The sequence below is a fragment of the Otolemur garnettii genome, unplaced genomic scaffold (assembly GCF_000181295.1).
Source record: "Otolemur garnettii isolate 467f Iridium unplaced genomic scaffold, OtoGar3 scaffold00008, whole genome shotgun sequence".
NCBI lineage: Eukaryota > Metazoa > Chordata > Mammalia > Primates > Galagidae > Otolemur > Otolemur garnettii.
In genome coordinates, this window is record NW_003852403.1 from 10,578,355 (window position 1) to 10,601,244 (window position 22,890).

Below are 22,890 nucleotides of genomic sequence, written 5' to 3' on the forward strand. Positions count from 1 at the left end.
AAAAAAAAAAAAAAAAAAAAAAAAGCCAACCTTCAGGTAAACTGTATCCAAGAATTATTGTGTCTTTTTAACACTGAGTGTTTAATACTCTGAATGTTCACTGAAGAAACACAGATAAACTTCTTAATCATATTCTATAATTTAACACTTATGGTTATTAATTCCTCTAATCTGCCTGCCTGCTCTAATCCATTTGAATTTTCTTAAACATAAGTGTAGCCAATATAGAGAATTGGTTTTCTTTAAGTCTAGTCCATTAAATGGCAGTAGTCCACATCGTGCCTTGGATGATTCTTGTTTTTGAGGTTTTTAGAACAAGTTTCTGTTGTGATTTATATATAACACATGAATAGATTCTCCTTGTAAGAAATTAAAAGATTATTCATAAGCCAAAAGTCCACTTTATGGAATGCTCCTTCCTTCTGTCTCCCCACCGACACCTTCCACTACTGCCGCGCTTAAAGGAGCCCCCTGAGCTGGAGTGAGAACAGCACGTGCCCTGACAGACACCATGGCGGATGTCCTTGGGGGCAGAGCCTTAACTTGTACCGTGTTCTCTCTATTGGTCTTGTCTATACAATATTTAGCCCTTCTCTCTATCTCAGAAAGATACTGAGGACAAAGAGATCATATCTGGGTGAGCAATTACCTAAAGAAAAAAATCAATTCTTCTCTTTCTGATAAGTGGAGCTACAAGAACCACCACAGTACTAAGCTGTGGGTAGTTGGCCACAAATGCAAACTATCACCACTAAAATCAAGGTCTTAAATACCTTCTAGCCATTCTATGCCAAGAACAAGACAAAGAAACAGCGTCAGCAGCAGTGGGCTTGGAGTCTTAAGTGCTCATGTGGCTCTGGTGCAGTCTGTAATGAGTCAGGTGACCTTGGATCAGTCTCCTGGCCTCTCTAGGACTTGAAGGGTGCTTTAAATGCTCTCTTGGGCCCCTTTCTGTTCCTATAACCCGACTTACTCTACTCCTGCAGACCAGCAGGTGGCAGTGACTACTAGACTGGGAAGCTGGCTTATCCCTGGTTTCCTGTCATAGCACTAACAAACCTCAAAAAGTAAACACAATCATGACAGTAAGATAAACGGTTATGATATATGATCAGTGAGACTGAGTACACATAAACTACATCTAAAGAACAGAGAGTGAAACAGATACTAATAGAATGTTTGCAATGACAATTAAGATTTGATTGAAAGTGACTCACAGACTGAAAATCTAAACAGACACATACCTTTCTCTTTATGGCAACTGACTGTGGTTTAGTCAATCGTGGGGGAGAGCTCTGAATATTTTCTTCTTCTTCCTCTTCCTCTTCTTCTTCCTCCTCGTCCTCCTCCTCCTCCTCTTCTTCATCCTCCTCCTCTTCTTCATCATCCTCTTCCTCTTCCTCTTCATCACTACTCTCTTTAGACAGCTCCATCAGCTGCCCTCGCTCCCCTGCCACTGTCCGGCTCTCCGGGGAATGTAAATATTTATTTTTCGATTGTACTTTTGCAGGTGATTGCCTACTGTTAGCTCTAGATGACAGGATTTCTTGCTCCTCTTTCTCCCAGCAGCTTGCTTGTTCCATTAGCCGCTCAGCCTAAGGGGTGAGGGCGGGGGGTAAAAATGGCAGCCAGTGAGAGGGCAGTTACACAGCCAGAGCCTCTACAGATCAATGGCAAAGAGCCTCTAACTTGGTTCTGATCGGGACAGTCAGCCAGCCACGCAAACTCCAGCTGCATCATCTCAGGACCCTTTTGCATCAGTTAGGCTAACAAATCAAAGAAGATTGGGTTTCATGGGATATTTAGCAGTATTAATGATGCAGCGAATTGATTTGAGTCCTTTATCACTACATTACATGCTCACTGGCATGGAGCACTTTAAGCAAGTTCATAAACACAAAGAATCGATTGACATTGCAGCCTTGGAGCTCAGCATCAAATCTGATCTGATTACATGCTCTCAGTAGTGAAAAATGCTGCCTTATGATCAATGATAAATGTTTCATTTTTCATACTCAATTCAATAAAATTATCATGTCTTATCATGCATCCTCAGTTAGAATAAATTAGTGCCATATCATTTCACTAGCTATCTCTACATAACCAGCCTTTGACAATGATGTTAATGACTTTCTTAGCTTAAGAATGCTACAGGATTGAAGTTACACAAGTTAGACTGATAAAGACAATCATTACCTCTTTCTCAGCTTCTCGCTCTTCTTCAGAAACTGCAGCATTAGAAATTAAAATTGGGGTCCACCTTAGACTCTCTGGATCAAGTTCATTGGCTCGGGAACAGGTTTTCAGTTTTTCCATGTGGCCCAATATCAACTTTTCCCTTCTAATGATGACAAATCTGGAGTGTGATAAGGCAGAATAAAGTGCAATCAAAAGCTCACATTTCATTTCACCTTCACACACTGATGTACGCTAGTCCTAACAGTATCTGGGTTAGGGAAAATCAGAAAGCACATCAAGTTGAAATATAACCCCCTAAATTGTCATTTCATGTTTTCTTATAAGGAGAAAGGTTTTAATAATGCTGTTAGAGAAACTCTTATCTTTAACTAGAATGAATGGCACCAGACCTCCAGAGTCCCCTTCTGGTATGGGACCCTTGAGAGGCAGCCTCAGATCCTGGTGCTCACCTGCCATCTCTCTTGTCGATCATGTGGAGGTGCTGCAGAGTGGTGGCAATGTCGTGTGGGCACATGCCTGTAGCTCTGCTAATCGCCTTGATGCTGATGTGCCGCTCGTGGTGGTGGTAGAGATATTCTAAGATGACACTCTTCCAGTAGGCCAGGTAGGAGAGGCGGCCCAGATCAGAGAGTGGCTTTTCAGGAGACCCTGCTTGGCCTTCTCTTCTAGAAAGCAAATAGCCTAAGGCAGAAAAAAGCAAAAGTCCACCTCACTGTGGTGTTCCCAGAACTTGGACCAGGAGCCACTAGAAATAAAATAATATGGGTAGCAACAAGGTAAAATCATCACACCAGAAAAGAGCACTCATTTTACCGAGTGTAGCCTTCCTCCCCGTTACAGCGATTTGATCCCCATGAAGTTTATGCTTCTGAATCTTTTACGGTGACACAGTAAGTCAATTCACGCAGCCAGCGGCAGCATTTCAAACGTACAACATGTCATAGTTAACAAAAACTAAAAGCTCCGGCTGAAGACATTACTTCTGGTAAGTCTCAACATCCAGCTCTCCCACCAGCGTTCAGTTTCTTTCAAAAACGAAATGTCAGGCATTTACTCAGAAATCCTGTCAAGGACCACCCCAAACATTAATGGGCAAGTTGTTTTCCACAGGAAGGACCTAATGACCCTTTGACAGCTGGGTCTTAATAAAAGAGAAGGGCCTCTGTTGACTTAGAGTCTATATTGCTTGTTACATTTAACTAGCGGGTTGATCTGAAGCTTTGTTTTAGGACTAATAAAGGAGTGTCTTTCAAGTCAACTGCTACAACTCACATCAGTTCCAGTCGCTCTATTTTCACCTCTTTCATGGAAATTAATTTGTAATCCAACCCTAGAATGTTGCTCCTAAAATTTAAAACAAAACTCCTTAAAACAACCTATTTTTCTAAGTGTACACTTGGAAAAATCCTCTCGCATGTCAAACTTTTGAATCCATTTTACAGCATTACTGGGAAGGTTCCTTGGCAAAGGAATTTTAAAATAAAAAAAAAAATCCTTTAAATCCACTTGAAGGTAATGAATGAAAGCTGGCGGCTGTCTTGGTAATTAAGAGCCACTTACGGGGTAGAGAAGAAATGCTATAAACTAATGATGTCTACCTTGCTCTAATTATCTATCTCAACAGCCTCACCTTCACGCACTTCCTAAATTTAAACAAACATCAACCACATACAGTAGGTGGCAGCAATTACAAAACCATGCTGCTCTGTAAGCCACCCAAATCTTCAGCATTTTTCTTCTTTATCTACATTTCCAAAATGGCTGCATTCTCAAGAATTCTCTCAATTTTAGTTTTTTGGTTAAAGAAGAAATCAATGCCTTGGATGCATTTTCCTGCTTTCAAAATCACCGCAAATAGAGTAATGTAGAAAGAAATACAGAATAAGAAATCCAACCTGAACCCTAGAGGGGTATAATCACAGCATTTTGCATTTTGATGGCTTTAATCTGAATGCCATTATAAAGAATAAGCATAAATTTAACTTTAGGTTTTGCTGAAGTCTTTTGACTTATTTGTCTCTTTAACTCGTGTTTAAGTATAAAGTATTTGACTGAATGCAAGCAAGCACACAACATTTTACAGTCAAATCACTGTCGACATGTAATTCGGTTGCAGAATGAGGTTTTCAATAGCAGTGTGTCAGGAATGCTAACATCGATGGCCACTGTGCCAAAGCCAGCCCATATTGTGTCCTGTCAACGTAGACAAGAGCTCTCTCTCTTGCTAGAGGATGAAGCAAGCCCAAACCTCAGAATACAGATAATTGGCACATCTGTCACCTGCCTCCTAAGTGCTTGGCACATGCTGAGAAATGTACTCAGTCAGCTGGGGGTCCCAGCTCTATACTCCTGGGGGGCAGAGAGCCACAGAGCCACAGATATGGAACTATTCCCTTTTGTCCATGAGATCCCACAATTAAAAGTCCCCTGCAGTAAGGTCCCTAGGCCCTCACTGGTACTTATTCGAAGCCCACTGTTGGAGACAGATCCCCCACTTTTGGTGTAGCAGAAAGATTTCTGTATAATAAAAGTGTTCAGAGGGTGGTATGTGTCTTGTCTACCTCCCGTCCCCAATTATGGTGGGCCACCTTACCCAGGAAGCATGTTTTATTTTTGTTCTGTCTTCCCTTCCCACAATCCCTAGTATGGAAAAAGGAAGCAGCCAGAATCCCCTAAACACACTTTACACAGCTGTTCATGTTTTCACACCCTGAAGCAGTACAGACACACCAAATCAGGTCCTGAGCCTAAATGGGTGGGCCACTCAAACTAGCAAGCAACTCGTGGTTTGTGGGGAGCACTTAGGCACATACCTTTTGCGACCTGCTACTCCTACCACTGTAAGTGGCTGTCACCTAGGACATGCCCTTGGACATACACTGTAGTCTATGACTGATACTGCCATGGAATAGTCCTGAGGCCTGAGGACAGGGGAGGTGGCAGCAGGGTGACAGCCCTGATGAGCATGGCTATACACTGAGCCCCTGGTCTTTCCCAGCAAATGCAATTATACTGTGTTAGGACAGGCCAATGGAAGCAAGGATGTTGCAATACCTGCCCAGAGGTGGTATTTTCCTGGGTGCTAGCCGGGAACAAAGGCACACCCAAGCTTTCTACATGATCTCTCTACATGTCTTAATTACTTAAATTACTTAATTACTTAAATCCATGTAAGACACACCAAACAGAACACAGCAGGTGGGTTTTCAGGTATGGCAGGCACCAACAGTGCAGACCACACAAGGCCACGGTCTGAAGGGACCACTGCATTGCCTGCAGGGAGTGTTTCCTTCTCCTCTCCAGAGAGTTGCCTTCATGTAGACAGATCCATTAAGATAAAGAAGGAACTTACAACTAGTGGAAGGAACTGACATGCCAAGACCCATTTCTAAGTCCACAAAGTCTGCTCCTGAAGGAGGAAGTTTGGGGCCTAAATAGAACACGTAAGAACAACTAAAATGAGCAGGGATAAATGTCTGAGTCCTTACTAGTTAAGTGACATCACTTGTAAAACGTTACACTGCACAGCTTAGAAGTGTTTTTCCCATCTACTCCCTTTGTGCATGAGGCTGATGGAGGACAAGTTCAAATTTTACCTGCTGTGGGCACGTCCCCTCAAAGAAGCTGCAGCCAGTAGCACTTTACTACTCTGACCTCCATAACATGGGATGTTTTGTTTCTTCCTACTTTTTCCAGGCTCTTCAAAGAATAATTATGGTACACCCCATTGAAAGAATAATTTTTGGTAAGAACATTTCACTTAGCAAGTAATCATAGAGATGTGGTGGGTTAAGTTACAGCTCTTAAATTTAACTTACCAAAAAGATGCCAAATAATTGATCTAAGATGCAGGGAAATAAAAAGCACTTATCTTGGAAGCCGGTGTATTATCCTGAAGCATCTGAAACAAGTACAATACACCCCTGGTGAATAGATTCCCACGATGCTCTAACACTTCTCCTTAACTCAGGATACTTTCAACCAGAAAAAAAATCTCTACTATCCCTGGGGAAACCTGGCTGCTTCAGATGGAAAACAAAGTGATGTTTGGAGGACAAATCCCAGTCACTGCAGTATAATTAATTGCTGGTGAAATTATTCCCTTGAACTTGTCTGTGAGCCAGGTGCTGGCAAACAGCACATACTGTGAGTGGGAGCCTTATAATTGAAAACTGAGTGGCCCATAAACCCCTTACCCACATCAACTATCTTGATCCTAGCAAAAGCTGGGGAAGGTGAGGTTGGAGTTTCAGTGTGTGGGCCACAGACTTAATTCCGAAGATTATCAAGGTCTATGCTTAAAGGAAAAGGAAGAACATGATGTCTATGAAAGTAAGCATTTCTAAGCTGTACTGCACGGAGCCCAAGTGTACCTCATCTCTGTTAAAGATGACCTACTTGTAGTAAGAGAATCAATTCTCGTGTTAACTATCCCAGATTCCCCGGAGTTTGAAATGGTTAACTCCCTCTCAAGGGGAGGGAAAAAAGTCATAGAGATTTGCCTTCATGTAGAAAGATCCATTAGGATAAGGAACTATTCAGACAAGGTCAAGATTTGTTTTTGGAGACCCAAATTCCCAAATTAGATTTAACTCCCAGCATAATAACTGCAAGGTTAACCCTCATTTAATATGAAAATTCTTTCCTTTTAAACTAGTAGTATTCAAGAGAACAGATGCACCAGAAGTGGAATCATGTGCTAAGGCAAGGGTACAGATGTGGATAAGGACATCCTGACACGGGCGGCCACCTCACCCTTGTACACCTCCGTCTCCTACCACCTGGGACCAAAACATACGAATCTCCTCAATACAAAAGTGTAAACTTTGGCAAGCTACTCACTCCCAACTCCCATCTGTCTGGATTATGTGAGTTCGGGGTCACCGGCTGCTTTTAGGGGATGATAATCTTGGAGGATTACACGCTTTTCATCAGACACCTGTTTAGCTCAGCAAATCCTGCTGAAAGGTCCGTATCCGTTGACAGCACTGGGTTTGCAAGCCTGGGAACAGACACCAGGCCAGGGATTTATGGCAGCTTTTGAGCAGAGGAAATCTGATGACTCTAACCATGTTACCTCGTGCTTGGAGATGGCAATCCACTGGTCTACGCTCATCTGTTACTGGTTTCTGTGGGGGTGGGGGATGGGGGGAGCACCCAGACCAAGTGGATGAATGGCATGTTATCAGTTTAAATAGTGATAAATGAACTTGACATGCTACTTAGGTAACCTTTTGTGGTGATTTTGCAATTAGTGCAGAAGAAGCTGAGCCTTAGCTCGCACACCATTCAGAGAGAACATCAGTGTCCCGCATGACCTGTGACCTCCCTGATATCTTACTGCTTTCCATTTATTAAAAGGTACAGATATCTTCCTAGCAAAAATGAAAATTTTTTTTTTATTTTTCCGATATTGGTTTTGAAACTATGGAAGTTTAAGACATCTCTCCCATAAGTTCCATGGGCTTGACATAATTGTACAACGATTGAATAAATATTGCCTGGCCAGATCCCACAGTGCGGTTCCCACACCTGCAGGATCAATACCACCTTGGAACTGACTCCCTGAGTCAGACCCTTTGGGGGCAGAGCCCAGCAACTGTGCTTTAACAAGCTCCCCTCAACCCCCCACATGACTCCTACAGAGGGTTGTGAACCACTGCTATGAATCCTGCTCTGGGGTTGCTGCTTTGCTGAGGATGTGAAAACCTCTTTGTGAAGTAGGAAGAGCCACTGAGAAGACAGCAGAACGGAAGAATCTCAAATAGGTGAGATGTCAACCAGCTTCCGATCAGACTGAAATTTAGCTAGAGGTCACTGACTTGCTAAATTGCCTGTGGCTCTCCACTTTCATTGTGCAAACAAACCCCCTCTTGCTAACACCAAGGATTCTGATTCTGTACATCTGGAGTGGGGCCTTAGATTCTGCATTTTTAACAACTTCCTATACCACAATAGCAGCACACTTGACCTGGCAGTAGTTTATACAAGTACATTAAATTGGTGGTTCTCAAACATTTTGGTCTCAGGACCTGAAGAGCATTTGTTTATAAGGCCTTACCGAGCCTTTTACTGAGCAATTTGTCATTTTAAAATAACAATAAGCCCATTATATGTTAAATAATTTCTTATTTAACATAAGAAATCCCCCCTTACATTTTCTAAAACATAAACAAACCAGAAGCGTGGCATTGTCTTACATGTTTGCAAATCTGTTCACCTTCAGGCTTAAGAGAAGGCAGCTAGATTTTTACATCTGCTTTGGTATTCAATGTGTTGTGACATCTCTGGAAAACTATGCTCATGAGAGAATGAAAGTAAAAAGGAAAAATAGTATCTTAGTATTACTTTGAAAACAGTTATGACTTTGTGGACTCACTGGACCATACTTTGAGACCACGTGCATTAAATAAAAGTGAAGAATTTTTAAAAGTTGGATGTAGAGCCCACAGGTATTTTAAAACAATGTCATATATTGAATACAGTATGACAGATCAAAAGAGGCACTACAGATTGGTTAAGAGCATGGGCTCTGGAGCCAGACTGCCTGGAATGGAATCCATGTGCCAGCTGTGTGACCTAAGGCAATTTCTTTAACTCTCTGTGCTTCAGATCCCTCATCCATAAAATGCAAATAATAATCCTATCTACCTCTTATGGTTGTTGTAATAATTAATCTGAAGCATGTGGAACAGCGCTTGGCATATTAGAGTAACCTAGTATAAGTGTTAGCTATTATTATTATTCAACACTTAAATCTCGAGGTGATCATTTGGGTGACTAAACATCCTTAATGTAGGAAAAAGACATAAAATTTGGACAGAAGGAAGGAGCCAGACTGCTCTACAGAGTCAGATGGAGAACAGCTAAATCTCTTTTTCTACTTTGCCTGAGGCACCTGAAAGCCATTCCATTGACTCACAGAAGTCCTCCCCCTCTATCCCATCTCCCTTCCTCCCCCACTACAGCTAACCACCCAAATATAAATTTAATTAAAGAAAGACGCTATGAAAAAAACTCTGCTTCAGGAATGGACTCAAAACACTGGCGACTGAAAATTCCCAGTGAGCACAGTTCTGTGTCCCCAAATTCCCACTGGTTCTTAAGTCTTTAACTTCAAAGACTCTACCCTCTACCCTTAAGAAATAGCAAGCCCACTAAGCCACAAAACAATGACTGCTCCAGGCTGCAGCAGAATCCAGGGACAATCCCAGGACAGATCTAGAAGGCTCAAATGTGTCTCTGGGAGAATGGCCTAAGCCAGTGAGTGGAGACAGCAGGTCTTCAGGGAAGAAGTGGTGTGTGAGTACGTGACCCTGGGTCACATACTAGTCTGATTTTCTGAGCCTCTCTTTTAGATCTCTCTTCTGAAAGACCCCACAGCCTCCTAGATGACTCCAGTGCTGAGCTCTTCAATTATACCAGGGGGCCACTGGTCTTTCTTAAATGAATTTCCCCCAGCCCCTAAGCCGAGTCCAGAGAACGGTCCTCCTTCAACTCCTCCTAGTGGAAGGTGTATATCGTAGGGGCATGGCTCCCCCGGTGCTGTGTGGTGTGTGTATGAGCTTATAGACCATGCCAAGACTGACCAGATGGTTTCCATGGTTCTGTGGGAGTATGGACTCCCTGAAGGGGGCGATCATTCTGTGTGTCAGTGACTCAAGGGAAAGGTAGGCACTTAGATGGGAAATGAACTCACAAGTAGGGCATCAGGCTGCAGGGAGGGGACTCCCACCCCTTGCCTCCCGTTTGGAGGAATGTGAACATCTGTGAAGGAGCCCCGAGTTGAGGGGGTGGTACCCGCTGCATGAAGGCAGGATGAGGGCCAGAGACAAAGAAGCCCTGCGAGATGATCACAGATGAGTCAGTGGTATTTTTAACATATATAATGGAATTTGGTGAGACTGCCTCTCCTCATTGCTCTCTTTTCCATGCTCTAGTTCTCAACCCGGGCTGCACATTACAATCTCTTGGGAGCTTTAAAATATTGCAGATGTCTGCGTCCCACCCAACCTCAGCTCTTGCCTATCTCAGGCCAGTCTGATTTCAGATGTATTACGGGTTACACTAAGGTAAGGGCCTCAGGGACTGAACTTGGGCCAAAATATGAAATGGGGTGCAGCACCATTCCCACTTCTCCATTTTTGCCATCCCAAAGGACAATGGTGCCTAATGAGAGATCCAAGGAGAAGGTTGATATTGGAGGAATGGACACACTATGAGTTGAAGCTAGGGAGGAAGATGGCCACTTGAAAAAGAATTCTGCAATATACTTCACAGAGGTTTCATCCAGTTAAACATTCAATTGAGGACATACACGCACACAAATGATCAGATCATAGAATGAGAGCTATTATATTCTGGCAATATCCCTTAAGCCCAAAGTAAAATTGTTCGGAGAAGGCAAGAATTTTAAAAAATGTGTTTCCTTCACTATATTTAACTGTTCATGAAGTCCATCACCTATCACAAATCTAAATAAACTCTGATTAGTCTTTCAGAGGTGTTTTCAGGTAGGTAATGCTAAAGTGGCCTTTGACAACAGAAATTGGAAAGATACTCAGAATAAGGCCTTCCTCTTTGACCTTTTTAAATTTTCCACAGTTCAAATCACTATTAAATTCTGAAATGTTTGAAGAAAAACAAATTTATTTGAAAAATTTCTAAGATGAAGTAATTTGGCATTTTAAAATGATTTCCTCCTTTATAAATAGGCAAAAGTCCACACTCGAGATTCAATCTTGAAAAACTATTTTGGTAAATAATTTAATTCTTCAGTTTACACCTGCAAAAAGCCACTTAAGTATCTGCCTCTTGCGCTTGCTTCCCTGAGTTGAAAGTTGGATAAAACTTTCACACCTATGTTACAAAATCCAGGTAGTAAGAATTTACCATTGAAAATTTTTAAGATTTCAAACTCTCTATTAAACATGTATGCACATCAAATTAAGCATCTGCTCTAAACAAATGACTGCATGTACTGAAAATGCTTTCCTATAAGACCATTCTCCTGTTGCTAAAACACTGCAATTGAATACTTCCTAAAATAAACTACTGAAAGGAAAACCTGAGATTTCTTTCACCTATTTTTTTTTTTTTTGGAGACAGAGTCTCATTTGTTGCCCTCGGTAGAGTACCATAGTATCACAGCTCACAGCAGCCTCAAACTCTTGGGCTCAAACGATTCTCTTGTCTCAGCCTCCCAAGTAGCTGGGACTACCGGTGCCTGCCACAATGCCTACCTTTTTTTTTTCTGAGACAGAATCTCACTACGTTGCCCTCAGTAGAATGCCTTGGTGTTGCATGGAGCTCACAGCAACCTCAAACTCTTGGGCTTACATGATTCTCTTGCCTCAGCCTCCCAGTAGCTGGGATCAAAGGCACCCGCCACAATGCCTGGCTATTTTTTAGAGATAGGGTCTTGCTCTTGCTCTGGCTGGTCTCAAACCTGTGAGCTTAGGCAATCCACCCGTCTCGACTCCCAGAGTGCTGGGATTATAGGCATGAGTCACCTTGCCTGGCCCTCTTTCACCCACTTTTATAGGTCTGAGGTTCTACTAAAGCAGCTGAGATAGTTCATTCTAATATCTAGTAACTGGGTTTAATGCTAACCCACAGAATGATGGCCACTGGGGTAGGGGAAGCACATTTACACCATCACGGACACTACCACTGATTTCAGACTTGGGAGACAGGATGGTCAGAAGAGCAACCTGCCTTTCCATTTGCTCTCCCACAGCCTCCCAAAATACTGTGTGTGTGTGTGTGTGTGTGTGTGTGTGTATGTGTGTACGTACCAGCTGTAATTTTTAAAAATAGGACAAAGTATGTTGTAATTCTAATTCCGGATGATGAGCTTTCACATAACAAACACAAATAAATATACAGCAAGACTGAAGAAAGGAAGAAGTGGGAATACAAATCTCTTTACAATTTTTCTTTGTTTTCAAACAAAGTGCGTTTTGAAAGGGAAATCTGTCAGTCTTTGAAATAACTTTCTAAAATCAAAGCCCGGCCCATCACCTGATCTGACTGATCACCTGCTGTTGGGCATGGAAGACAGAGACACTATCTCTAGTTGTCCTTCGGTCTACGACAATCCCACTGCACTGGGCTACTTTTCTTTTCACTTCATTTTTATGTATCTCCCAAATGCTTTCAAACTGGATTTGAGTTAATAAGCCTCTGGCAATAAACGGGTGTGTCCCCCCAGGCTTACTGCTGAGCCCATTCTGAAGGTGTGCAGCACCTGGGTGTCAGTAAGAGCTGGCGTAGGAGGGGATGGCCAGCCTGGTGAATGGCTGGTTTGCCGGTGGATTTGGTGTCACGTAGGAATCTAGCTTTTACAGGAATCTTAAAATCCAAATTGGCTTCAGTAGAGGTTGGTTATTAGAAAAACAAAACCATATGCAATATCATCACTGGCAGTATTAAAAACATCAGTTACTACCCAATTCTACCCTTTCCATTAGTAGGTGACCCATGACTCTTAAGTCCCTGGAATGAGCCCGTCTGTCCACTGTTTAGCTTGACTCTCTACTACTAGTCGCAGCTAGAGTGGAGACTTCAGTAACAATACGTTATTATTAGCAGAGCTTTACCAAACTACACTATATTATCCCCACTAGATTCCGGCATGATTCCAAATGCCCCTTTTATTGTATAGTCATTATTAATCAAATAATCTCCATTCTTCTTTCAAAGGATTGGAAGTGTTTAAGACAGTTGAATGCCTATTTGTGCTAAGGCAGCCAGGCATTTTTCTAGTTAGTTTGTATAGAGACGTTGCATTTTCCAATTTAATGAGAAGAAAAGCTCCGGGAGTTTAATTTGTTAACTGGTATGCGACTGCTGCACGCAAGAACCACAAACTACGTAAATAACAGGAACTCAAATAGCCATGTTAACAGCTAAAGTTCATTTTTAAAAAATCAATTCAATATGCTACTTTGCAAAGAATCAATCACACTGCAATCATCATTTACAAATCAAAGTACAACACAGATACTCATGGGGGTATATATACAACTAGGTGGAAGTGTGTGATTATGGGCAAGTAGATTGAAACTGTAAATTATATAACTGTCTCTTGTAATTACCCTGCTTGAGAACTGAAACAAACTTCCTGTATAATTTTGCAGGAGAATGGAGATTGAGATATAAAATTGCTTTTTAGTTGGGTTTTAACCCTTCGACAGCTATTTAATTATGTGTGATGAGGTCAAAGAAAGTTTATGGCAGGGAGGTATTTCCAAGTAAATCCTCTGAAAAGCTCCAGATTATTAATGAAATCTGGTGATTTCCTCTTCAAGAAAGATTTATCTAAATTGTTTGGTAAAATAAATATTGTTTAAAACAAATTCGCGGGCATCATTCATTTTATTTCCAAAAGCATTCATTACGGTCTACAAGTTTTTAACGTCAGGGTCTTTGGACACATCTTCCACTTTGGTAGGGAAAAATCCTGGAGAAAAGCTTCAACACTGGGTAAACCCCAGGGCAGGACTTCTAATCTGTAAACAACTGTCCTCTCCTTAAGAAGAAGGAAGCCTGTTTTTGCAATGAATAATCAGCAGAACCTCATTTAAGGACATTTTAAGATCTTCTAGCCTTTTTCTTCCCTGTTTAAAATCTTTTAACATCTTTTCACATTTGTTTCTGATGCCTAAAGACTTGTCCCCAATTTTAGAACTGCTCAGCATTCTAGCAGGAGGGAAGGGAAATTTCCTGTATATACTTACTTATATTGGTTTTCCCTAAAAAGAAAAAAAAAAGTACATTGGAAAAATAGGAAATGAACATGAAAGTTCTCTTCTTTCTCTCTTTGGCCTCACAGTCAGATGTTTTCTCTTCATTCCACCCTTATTCTGCACTGCCATTCCTTGGCTGAATCCTCCAGCTCAACAGCATTCATACAACCCTTCAATTATGTTTCTCTAAGTTTAAGGAAGAAGGCAAAATATACAGGAATGCTGTTCTCTATGGACCAGAGTCGACACTCAGAGAATACGATTCTAGCAAGTTTCAGCAGATTTCCTTCACCTAAAAATGGCTCTGCAAAGGCTGACATAGACCTGATGCTCATATACCAAATACTTGCATACTCACATTTTCATCGTAAAGCAGTAAAGGGGAAAAGCTATTTCTCTTTAAAACATCACTAATATGTCACCACTACATCAAAAAAAGCTCAGTTTTAAGAGTTTCAATATCCCAAGCTCTAAGATATCACAGAGCTCTCATTGTAAGATGATCACTTTCTTTAAGAAATGAAACACAAAAATAAAACACAGATATAGGAAACAGCACAAAACAAAACTTTAATGCTGTAGCCCTCAATCCCTAGGCTGAGGACCAGTACCAGCTATGGCCTGTTAAGGAGGTGGGCGGTTGGGAGCAGCTGTAAAAACAGATGAAGCCTCACTTACTGGTGCCAAAATGGTTGGGGACCACTGCCTTAATGGATTATTGTAAGGCAGCCCTTGTAACTATCACACAAGATCAAGAAATTGAAGTTTGCCAGCTATCCCAGAAAAGTTTCCATACGTCCTAGCCAATCCCCCCCACTTTACTTCCTCATTAGTAAGCACTATTCCGACTTTTCCAATAATTGCTTGCATTTCTTTATGCTTTTATCACCCAAGTATCCCAGGTACTAGTACAGTCTTGCCCATTGAAGACAATGTCTTTCAAGATTCTTTTAGTCCACGGGATTCGCCCCCCACTGCTTTCCCTCCCTTATAATTTATCTGTGGATGAACTGGGGCCATTGGATATATAGAATTTCCACAGTTGGGTTTTGCTGATCACATACTTGTACGGCAATTCAGTATGTTTCCCTTTACTCCATATTTCCTACAAAATGGCGGCTAGTTCTAGAGGCTTCATCAGATGTGGGTAGGAACCTTTGACAAGGCTACAAATCTTGATCAGGAGGTAAATAATTTCTGGTTGTCCTTTCTGCAATGTTTGCAGGTGTTCAATGTCTAGGTCTATTACTTCACTGGAATAGGAACTGAAAAATGGTTCTATTTTAATTCTATCATTTTAATTTCATTTGTTAATTGGAATGTATTTATATAAAGATGTTTTTCCTTCATTTGCCTAACAGGACAGTTTAATACAGGAAAGGCAGGATAAATGCTTTATTAGCCCATTTTCAAGATAATGATCTGGTTTCTATCATCCTCTAATTGGCTTGGTTTTTTTTTTTAAGAGATAGTCTCACTTTGTTGCCCTTGGTAGAGTGCTGTGGCGTCATAGCTCACAGCAACCTCCAACTCCTGGGTCTAGGCAATTCTCTTGCCTCGGCCTCCAGAGTATCTGGGACTACAGGCACCACCACAATGCCTGGCTATTTCTGTTGGGAGTTTGGTGGGGCCGAGTTTGAACCTACCACCCTCAGTAGATGGGGCGGCACCCTACCCATTGAGCCACAGGCGCTGTCCATTGGCTTGTTTTTTTGATATCATTATGAACTTGTGGATTTAAACATTTGATATGTTTTAATCAACTGCAACTGTTATCTTTATTGTTACATTCATTGTCTGGTGAGAGCCTCTTCAAGTTAACTCCTCAGTCCTTTTGATAGGACCCTATTAATTTTTCCTTCTCCTTCCTTGCTGTCCACTATGACGAGAAGAACTTTTTCTTTCTTTCTTTTTTTTAACAGAAAGAATTCTTCTTCATTTAAAATAACTAGATTTGCTCCAAAGAGGACATGTGCAAATTTACTGTATATGAGGTCCACCTATATTACTTTTTCTCATAATTTCAGCAATACATTTTAAAACACCTTTTGCTATGTCATTGCACTGCTTCTTGTTTTCAATATGAACAAATGGTTACATGCACAACTGCTTTTAATCCACTCAGCCATTTTTATACACTTTAGAAACACTAAAACAGTTTTGTTGAAAAAAAGAGTTCCTCTAGGATGTTAACCCAAAGCAAGACTCAATATAAATAATCACAAATCAGAGGTTTTTATATCAGTAAACATGAAAATGCAGCATGAATATGAAAGTAAAAACATGTTAACCACAAATCTATGGAGGAGAAAAAAAAATCAGATTCCTAACTAGTATTTTCCTAACACAATTCTGAACAAGTTAAGGAAAACCTTTTGTTTTACCCCAAATAGTACTTTTTTTAAAAAAAAAGAAGGCCAACCAACCACGCAAACAAAAAGAAAACTACCTTACAACTAAGTGAAGTTATACATGTGTTGTTTAGAAATACCATCACAAGGGGGTTTAGCAAACTTTTCATTTTAGAATATTTTATCTCAAAAAACGATGCCTCTACTATGAGCTGGAAAATACATTTCAAAGGAAGCGTTAAGAGTTCCCTTTAAGCCCAAACCAGGTAGAGCACTGATTTTATCCAAATAGAGTAAAACCTTTTTTGATCTTGTTTTAATGATGGAAAAATGCTCTCCTTGCACTTATCTTGACTGGGAGAACGGAAAAGAGAGTCGGAAGCATTTCCTCCTCTGCAGTGCCAGAGCCGTGTGCTCACAGGGCTGGAATGAATCCTCTGTATCTGACCCTGTGGACGAGCATCCTTATGTCCAGGCCATCCCTGGCACAGTCTATGTAAAGCATGTTTACTGAAGGCAGGGACAAAGGGATAAATAAGTGGAAAAAACAAACACTGAGAGGAGATGTGAGTCCAAACACCAATTCTGTTGGAAGCTAGCTGGGTGCATCTGGAGGTGGTGACACTGATACAAAGAACACAGCTAGACTCAGGCACTCCTTTATTCATTTATTCCCTCAGCAATCCTTTCTTGTGCACCCACTATGTTCTAGGCACTGTGCTCCTGCTCGTGGTATTGAGTTCAGCAGGGAACTCAAATCCCTGCCCTCTAGATGGTGTTGCTAAGGTTGCAGTCACTGCAGAAGATCAGGTTATTCTCACCCTAATTATCTGAATGGAATCTGTCCAGCAGTGGGTTTCAAAATGACTCACTACAAGTGCCAGTCAATGTTAGAAATCCAAACAGACAAAAGATTTGGGGAAAAAAAAAATCCACCTGCATGCCAAAACTTGAAAAAATTCTGAGCTCTGTAAGGCAAAACAGTAGCTTTCAGAAAAAATGAGAGAGACTGCAGACCGTATGTTTCATATTTACAATGTTTTCATTGAAGCAATGAATACAAACTATTCTATAAGAGCTATTTATTTGCTCTTATTTATGACAAGCTTAGCTTAAAAAAAGATACACAAATAAATCGTTAGCTGCACTGTCTCATGCACAACTCATTTCAATGCATTCAGTAACAGTCAACCTCTGAATAAATCACAGAGAGCTCAATTTTCAACCTTGACGTTATCGTTAGCATATTAAAATATATGGTACTCCAGTCCAATGTAATAAAATAGTAATGGCAAAGACTTTTAGTATAATATAATGAGAAAATAAGGAAAAATAGCCATTTTCCTTATTATATTACAGACTAAAATCCTATTAAAATATATGTCATCATCATACTTGATTACACAGGTCAAAACATGTCTTCCAAAACCCAGCCAAAGCCCAGGGAGGCAGCTGCCGGTCCACTATTTTCCAACAAGTGTCATGTGGGTGGGAGACTCCTTATCTTAGAAAAGGCGATGAAGGACTTGAATGCCATTTCAAAAGCCCAACTTATTATTCTTTAATGACTGCCTTGACTGCACTCATGCAGGGAGCGTAGCTGCTGGAAAGGCTAAGCCAAGAGAGAAGATTTTTTTGACAGCTTCTTATGACTCAAGTTTGAATTTTCCTCCCAAAGTAAATGCACCAAGAAACGAATTTTCTGATAAGAAAAAAGGAAGAAAGAGATAAGTGTCTCCTCAGCCAGCTGTGTATAAAATGTGAATTATGTCCCAGCTCTCCTTTCTCTGCTCACGGTTCAGAGTAGATATCAACAATCTTCTTTCTGATGCAACTTAAATGATCTTAAGATAGAAACCGCACTTCAACAAAAATACCAGACCTCAAAGGGCAGCAGGGCACACTTGGTATCATTCAGAAGTAAGTAAACACTGCTGACTGATCATGTTCTAATAAAATAAAAGTCTTCTTCCTAAGAATCACACGCGAGAAGAGAAAGCACATGAAGAAAGTTCTTCCCATGGTAACTCACTTAATATTTGTTCAACAAATTATAAGGACCTAAGTGCCAGGTTCTTCTAGGAGGTGAGACTATAGCAGAAAACAAAGTCCACACTATCCTGAAGTTGGTTTTAGGTGACAGACATGGGCAATCAACAATAAACACACCACGTACCATACAATGGTGTTTTGGTCAAAGACAGACAACATATATGACAGCACACACTCCCATCAGATTACAAGGCTTTCTTGTTCCTATATCTCTTTTCTGTTTACACATGTTTAGATGCACAGATACTCACCACTGTGTTAAGACTGCCCACAGTACCCACTACAGTAACATACAGGTTTGTGGTGTAAGAGAAACAGGCTATGCCGCATGTACCATACAGGTTTGTGTGACTACTTCTATGACGTTCACACATTTCTCGGGAAGCGTCCCCATTGTTCAGTGACACATGACTATATAAAAAAAGACCTATGCAACTTTCTAAGTGACTTTGCACTTGCTTAACCTAGAGTATTTTTTTTAATGGTCAGTTCCACTTTTAAAAAGAGAGAAAACTATAAAAAAAATTGCACTAATATGTAAATGCTGTCAAACTTAAGGTTCATTCACTCGATTTGTTTTACTCCTCACCAAGAGTCCATGTTCCCTGTCATAATACACATTCCTGAGATGCTGTCATGGGCCCCTAAAACATACCTCTGATGCTTGGTTGGTGGGGCCCATAAATGGGGCAAGTGAACTGTTTACCCTGTGTCCTATCCAAGACAGAGTTTATGTCCAAGGGAGTGAGACGTGACCTCTACCCCTCATGGGTATGACAAATTTGTATGGCTGTCTAGGGTAAACAGAGGAGGCTGCTTTAGGTGAAGTTATAGGAAGTGGAGTTCCGGTCGTCCTGGTGCTGAAGGGAGCAGTATCTCTGCCTAACTCCCTTGGGTTACTTACTGGGAATTGCTGCCCTAAGTTGAGCACACAGTGCAGAAATGCCCAGACACCCCCAGTGGAGAAGCAGTGTCTTACCAAGACTTGTCAGGGCCACAGTGCAGCTCCTGATGAGAATCAGCCCACCCTGATACTGTGCTCAACTTGCCAGAGAGGAGCTAGGGACTCCTCCACAGCCCTGGTTCCTTAGGGTTTACTAACAGTCAGGTAAAATGGCTTACTACAACCCAACCCAACCAGATCAATCCCAAAGTGGAAAGTCCTACTTTCCAGAGGAGATAGGCCAGTCACTATCAAAAATTTGTTCAGGCTTGGTGCCCATAGCTCAGTGAGTAGGGCACTGGCCATGTATACAGAGGCTGGCTGGTTCAAGCCTGGCTTGGGTCTGCTAAACATGCAACAAAAAAACAGCTGGGTGTTGTAGTCCCAGCTACTTGGGAGGCTGAGGCAAGAGAATCGCTGCCAAGAGGGAGGCTGCTGTGAGCTGTGACACCTTGTCTCAAAAAAAAAAAAAGTTCCAAAAAAGCAATTTTCAGATCGGATGAAATCACTGTAAGTCTTTTCTTAAAAGCACTCTGAAGTTTTACTAAAATTATGTTTTGGAGCCAGGCGCAGTAGCTCACATCTGTAATCTTCGTACTCTGGGAGGGTGAGAAGGGTGTTCAGACCAGCCTGAGCAAGAGCTTAAACCCCATCGCTACTAAAAATAGAAAAACTAGCTGGTAGTTGTGGAGGGTGCCCGTATAAGTCCCAGCTACTCGGGAAGTTGGGGCAATAGGATCACTTGAGCCCAAGCATTTGAAGTTGTTTGAGCTGTGATGCTACAGCACTCTACTGAGGGGCAACAAAGTGAGACTCTACCTCAAAAATAAATAAATAAAATAAAATAACAATGTTTTGGAGTTTGTAAGTGAAAGCTTTTTTTTGGGGGGGGGGCAAATTCTCATTCTGTCGCCCTGGGTAGAGTGCTATGGCATCATAGCTCACAGGAACCTCAAACTCTTGGGCTCAAGCGCTTCTCTTGCCTCAGACTCCTAAGTAGCTAGGAGCCCAGGCGCCTGACACAACACCTGGCGATTTTTAGAGAAGAGGTCTTGCTCCAGCTCAGGCTGGTCTCGAACCTGTGAGCTCAAGCAATCTGCCTGGCTGGGCCTCCCAGAGTGCTAGGATTAAAGGTGTGAGCCACCACACCTAGCAGAGTGGAAGCTCTTTAAAACAAAATCATCTAACTGAAGGCAGACTGTTAAAACTGGAAGTTAACAGCTGGCAACCTAAAGTACTATGAAATGTATTCCTGTACTGCAAAAGCATAGGATTATGCTCATATATTTAAGCTAGTAGGTAGCATCTGAGACTCTAGGGAAGAACTTTTTTCTCTTTGAGACAGCAGACATGAGTAGCCTCCTAACAAGATACCCTTCTAGGTAGAGATGGCATATATGGCTTTACTTCTAATTCTGCTTTATGGATTTAGAAGGACAGAGAAGCAGGGAGTAGAAAACCAGACAGAAGATGCTTTTGTCTTCAAGTGTTTCCTCAAGAAACCAGCCAAGACCTATTAGTAGGAAATGATTAGAAGAAGGAAAAGAGAAGCCTGGAAGTCGCCATGGATGTAAGTGGTTGTGGCACCTAAGCAAGACAGCTTTGTCACCAGGACCAGAGGGGAAAGAAGGAGGTGTAGAGAATGACACCAGCTAATCCTCAGGTGGGACGGGAACTGCATCCTAAATTGTATCCAAAAACTCTTTCCTTCAACATTTACTATTGCCTATTTTTCTTAAATCTGGCTGGGTGTGTATGTAGGATATAATTTTTATGAAAAGAAAGAAATGGAAGGTCACTGCAAACCACACTTAAGACACGAACCAAGTTCATAACCTAGAAACACAATAAAACTGCACTGTTTACACCCATCTTCTCACCATACAGACTAATTAAATACTGAGTTCTTTAACAGCTTGCAGACCTCACAAAGGCCAAGGTGAAACCCTCAGCACACAGGATCATGGGCAATGCTAGCAAAGGGCATTTCCTGAAGTGAATGCTGAACACATTCTCTTACTGTTACTTCCCATGGTCACGGTCTTGTTCCATGAAGGACCACCCTGCGCAACAGTTTGATATTGAATAAAGCAAGCCAAGAATTGAGCCTACCTACAAGCTTTTAGGATTATTCTACAAATAAACAGACACTTATTTTTAAAATGCCTGAATGTAGAGTTAAGTGCTATCTTACTTAACCAATAAACCTATTTATTGATATTTAATAAACTAGTAACTAAAGATAAACTTGTTTATCTCGAAAAACTTAGATAGACATTTGTCGACTTTTGGACCCAATCGTCATTTATTCTTTACAGCTTTAGTTACATGTCTCCCAGACCCTGAGAGTAAGGCAAGGCAAGAAACAGAGAAGAAACGGTAAACAGAAGATTTGGAATCATGATGCTCCTATTTAGTAGGTTTGAGTATTTAAAATTAGGAAGAATGCTGAATTTCATGAAATGCCTTTTCTGATTTTGTAATAACCCATTTGGATACTGCTTTTTACCTCCTCTTTCTCCATCATCACTGCAGCCTCAGCCCTCTTCCTTCTATCGACACACACACACACACACACACACACACACACACACACACTACAAATCTTCCAGGCTCTATAGCTTACAAATAAAACCAACCAGGTTCTTGTGTTGCCAGCTCTCGACAGCTGAGCTTTTTGAATCCACTTCTTTTAATTCCACTTAAAACACTCCTCCAAAGAATACTTCTTACACTTTTTTCTCAGGAGCACTAAATACTGGCTGGGCGATGACCTTAGAGTCTCTGTGCCCGCAAAGAGAGATGGTTACACAGTAACCTATTTCATAGGGTCTTTGTAAGGACTGAGTCTGTGTAATTCAGGTGACAGTGCCTGACACACAGCAAGTGCTCTAGAAATGTCAGCCATGGTTATGATTACTGTTACTGTTGCACTGAAATGCTAATTGTTAAAAAAAAGAAAAGAAAGAAATCTGATCCCTTTTGCTTTTCCTGACACCATTCTCTGCTGATTTTCTTCCATTTCCTTGATGAGCTCCTCATTCTCTAGTAGCCCCTTAGATGGTGAACTCCAAGCACACTGCTCAGCCCTGTTTCCCTACACACTTCCCCTCGTTGTCCTCCCCTATGTGTGTGGTTTCAGCTTCCATCACAGGTCTGTGACTCCTAGTCACTCCCTCCAATGCAGATCCCCTACTGAGCTTCGAGCTCCATAGAAAGCTGCACGTGGATGTCCAGATTTATATCAAAGGCAACAAGAAAAAAAAAGCTGTGCTCATGATCTTTCTGAGCTCAGTGAATTCATTAAGCTCTATCTACAGAGCACCGTTCTGTGCCAGGCATTTCTTACCTGTTGCAGAACAAATAGAAAAATACCTGCCTTGTTTCCAGGCATCCTCATCATTACTACCTTAACTCAGGCCTTTGCTGATTCTGGCTTAAGTTCATTTTCTTTTTAGTTACAGCAAAAAGTACAAATTGAAAAATCATCTGTAATTCCAATTCCAGAGATGACCTAGAAAGGTATTCCCTCTTTTCTTTACATATATTTTCTATAAAACTGAGAATATATTATGTATACAATTTTGAAAGATAA

General features: G+C 41.3%; 1 protein-coding gene across 3 annotated transcripts in view; it reads right to left on the reverse strand.

Moving 5' to 3' along the window:
* Window positions 1-22,890, reverse strand: part of KAT6B (lysine acetyltransferase 6B) — a 184,822-nt gene that overhangs the window by 9,301 nt on the left and 152,631 nt on the right. For all 3 annotated transcript variants that reach the window (XM_003783531.3, XM_003783529.3, XM_003783530.2), the window contains exons 12-14: window positions 2,649-2,880; window positions 2,197-2,356; window positions 1,245-1,595 (exon numbers count right to left, since the gene is read on the reverse strand). In XM_003783531.3, coding sequence (XP_003783579.1) covers window positions 1,245-1,595; window positions 2,197-2,356; window positions 2,649-2,880 — 743 coding nt within the window. The remainder of the gene's footprint in view (window positions 1-1,244; window positions 1,596-2,196; window positions 2,357-2,648; window positions 2,881-22,890) is intronic.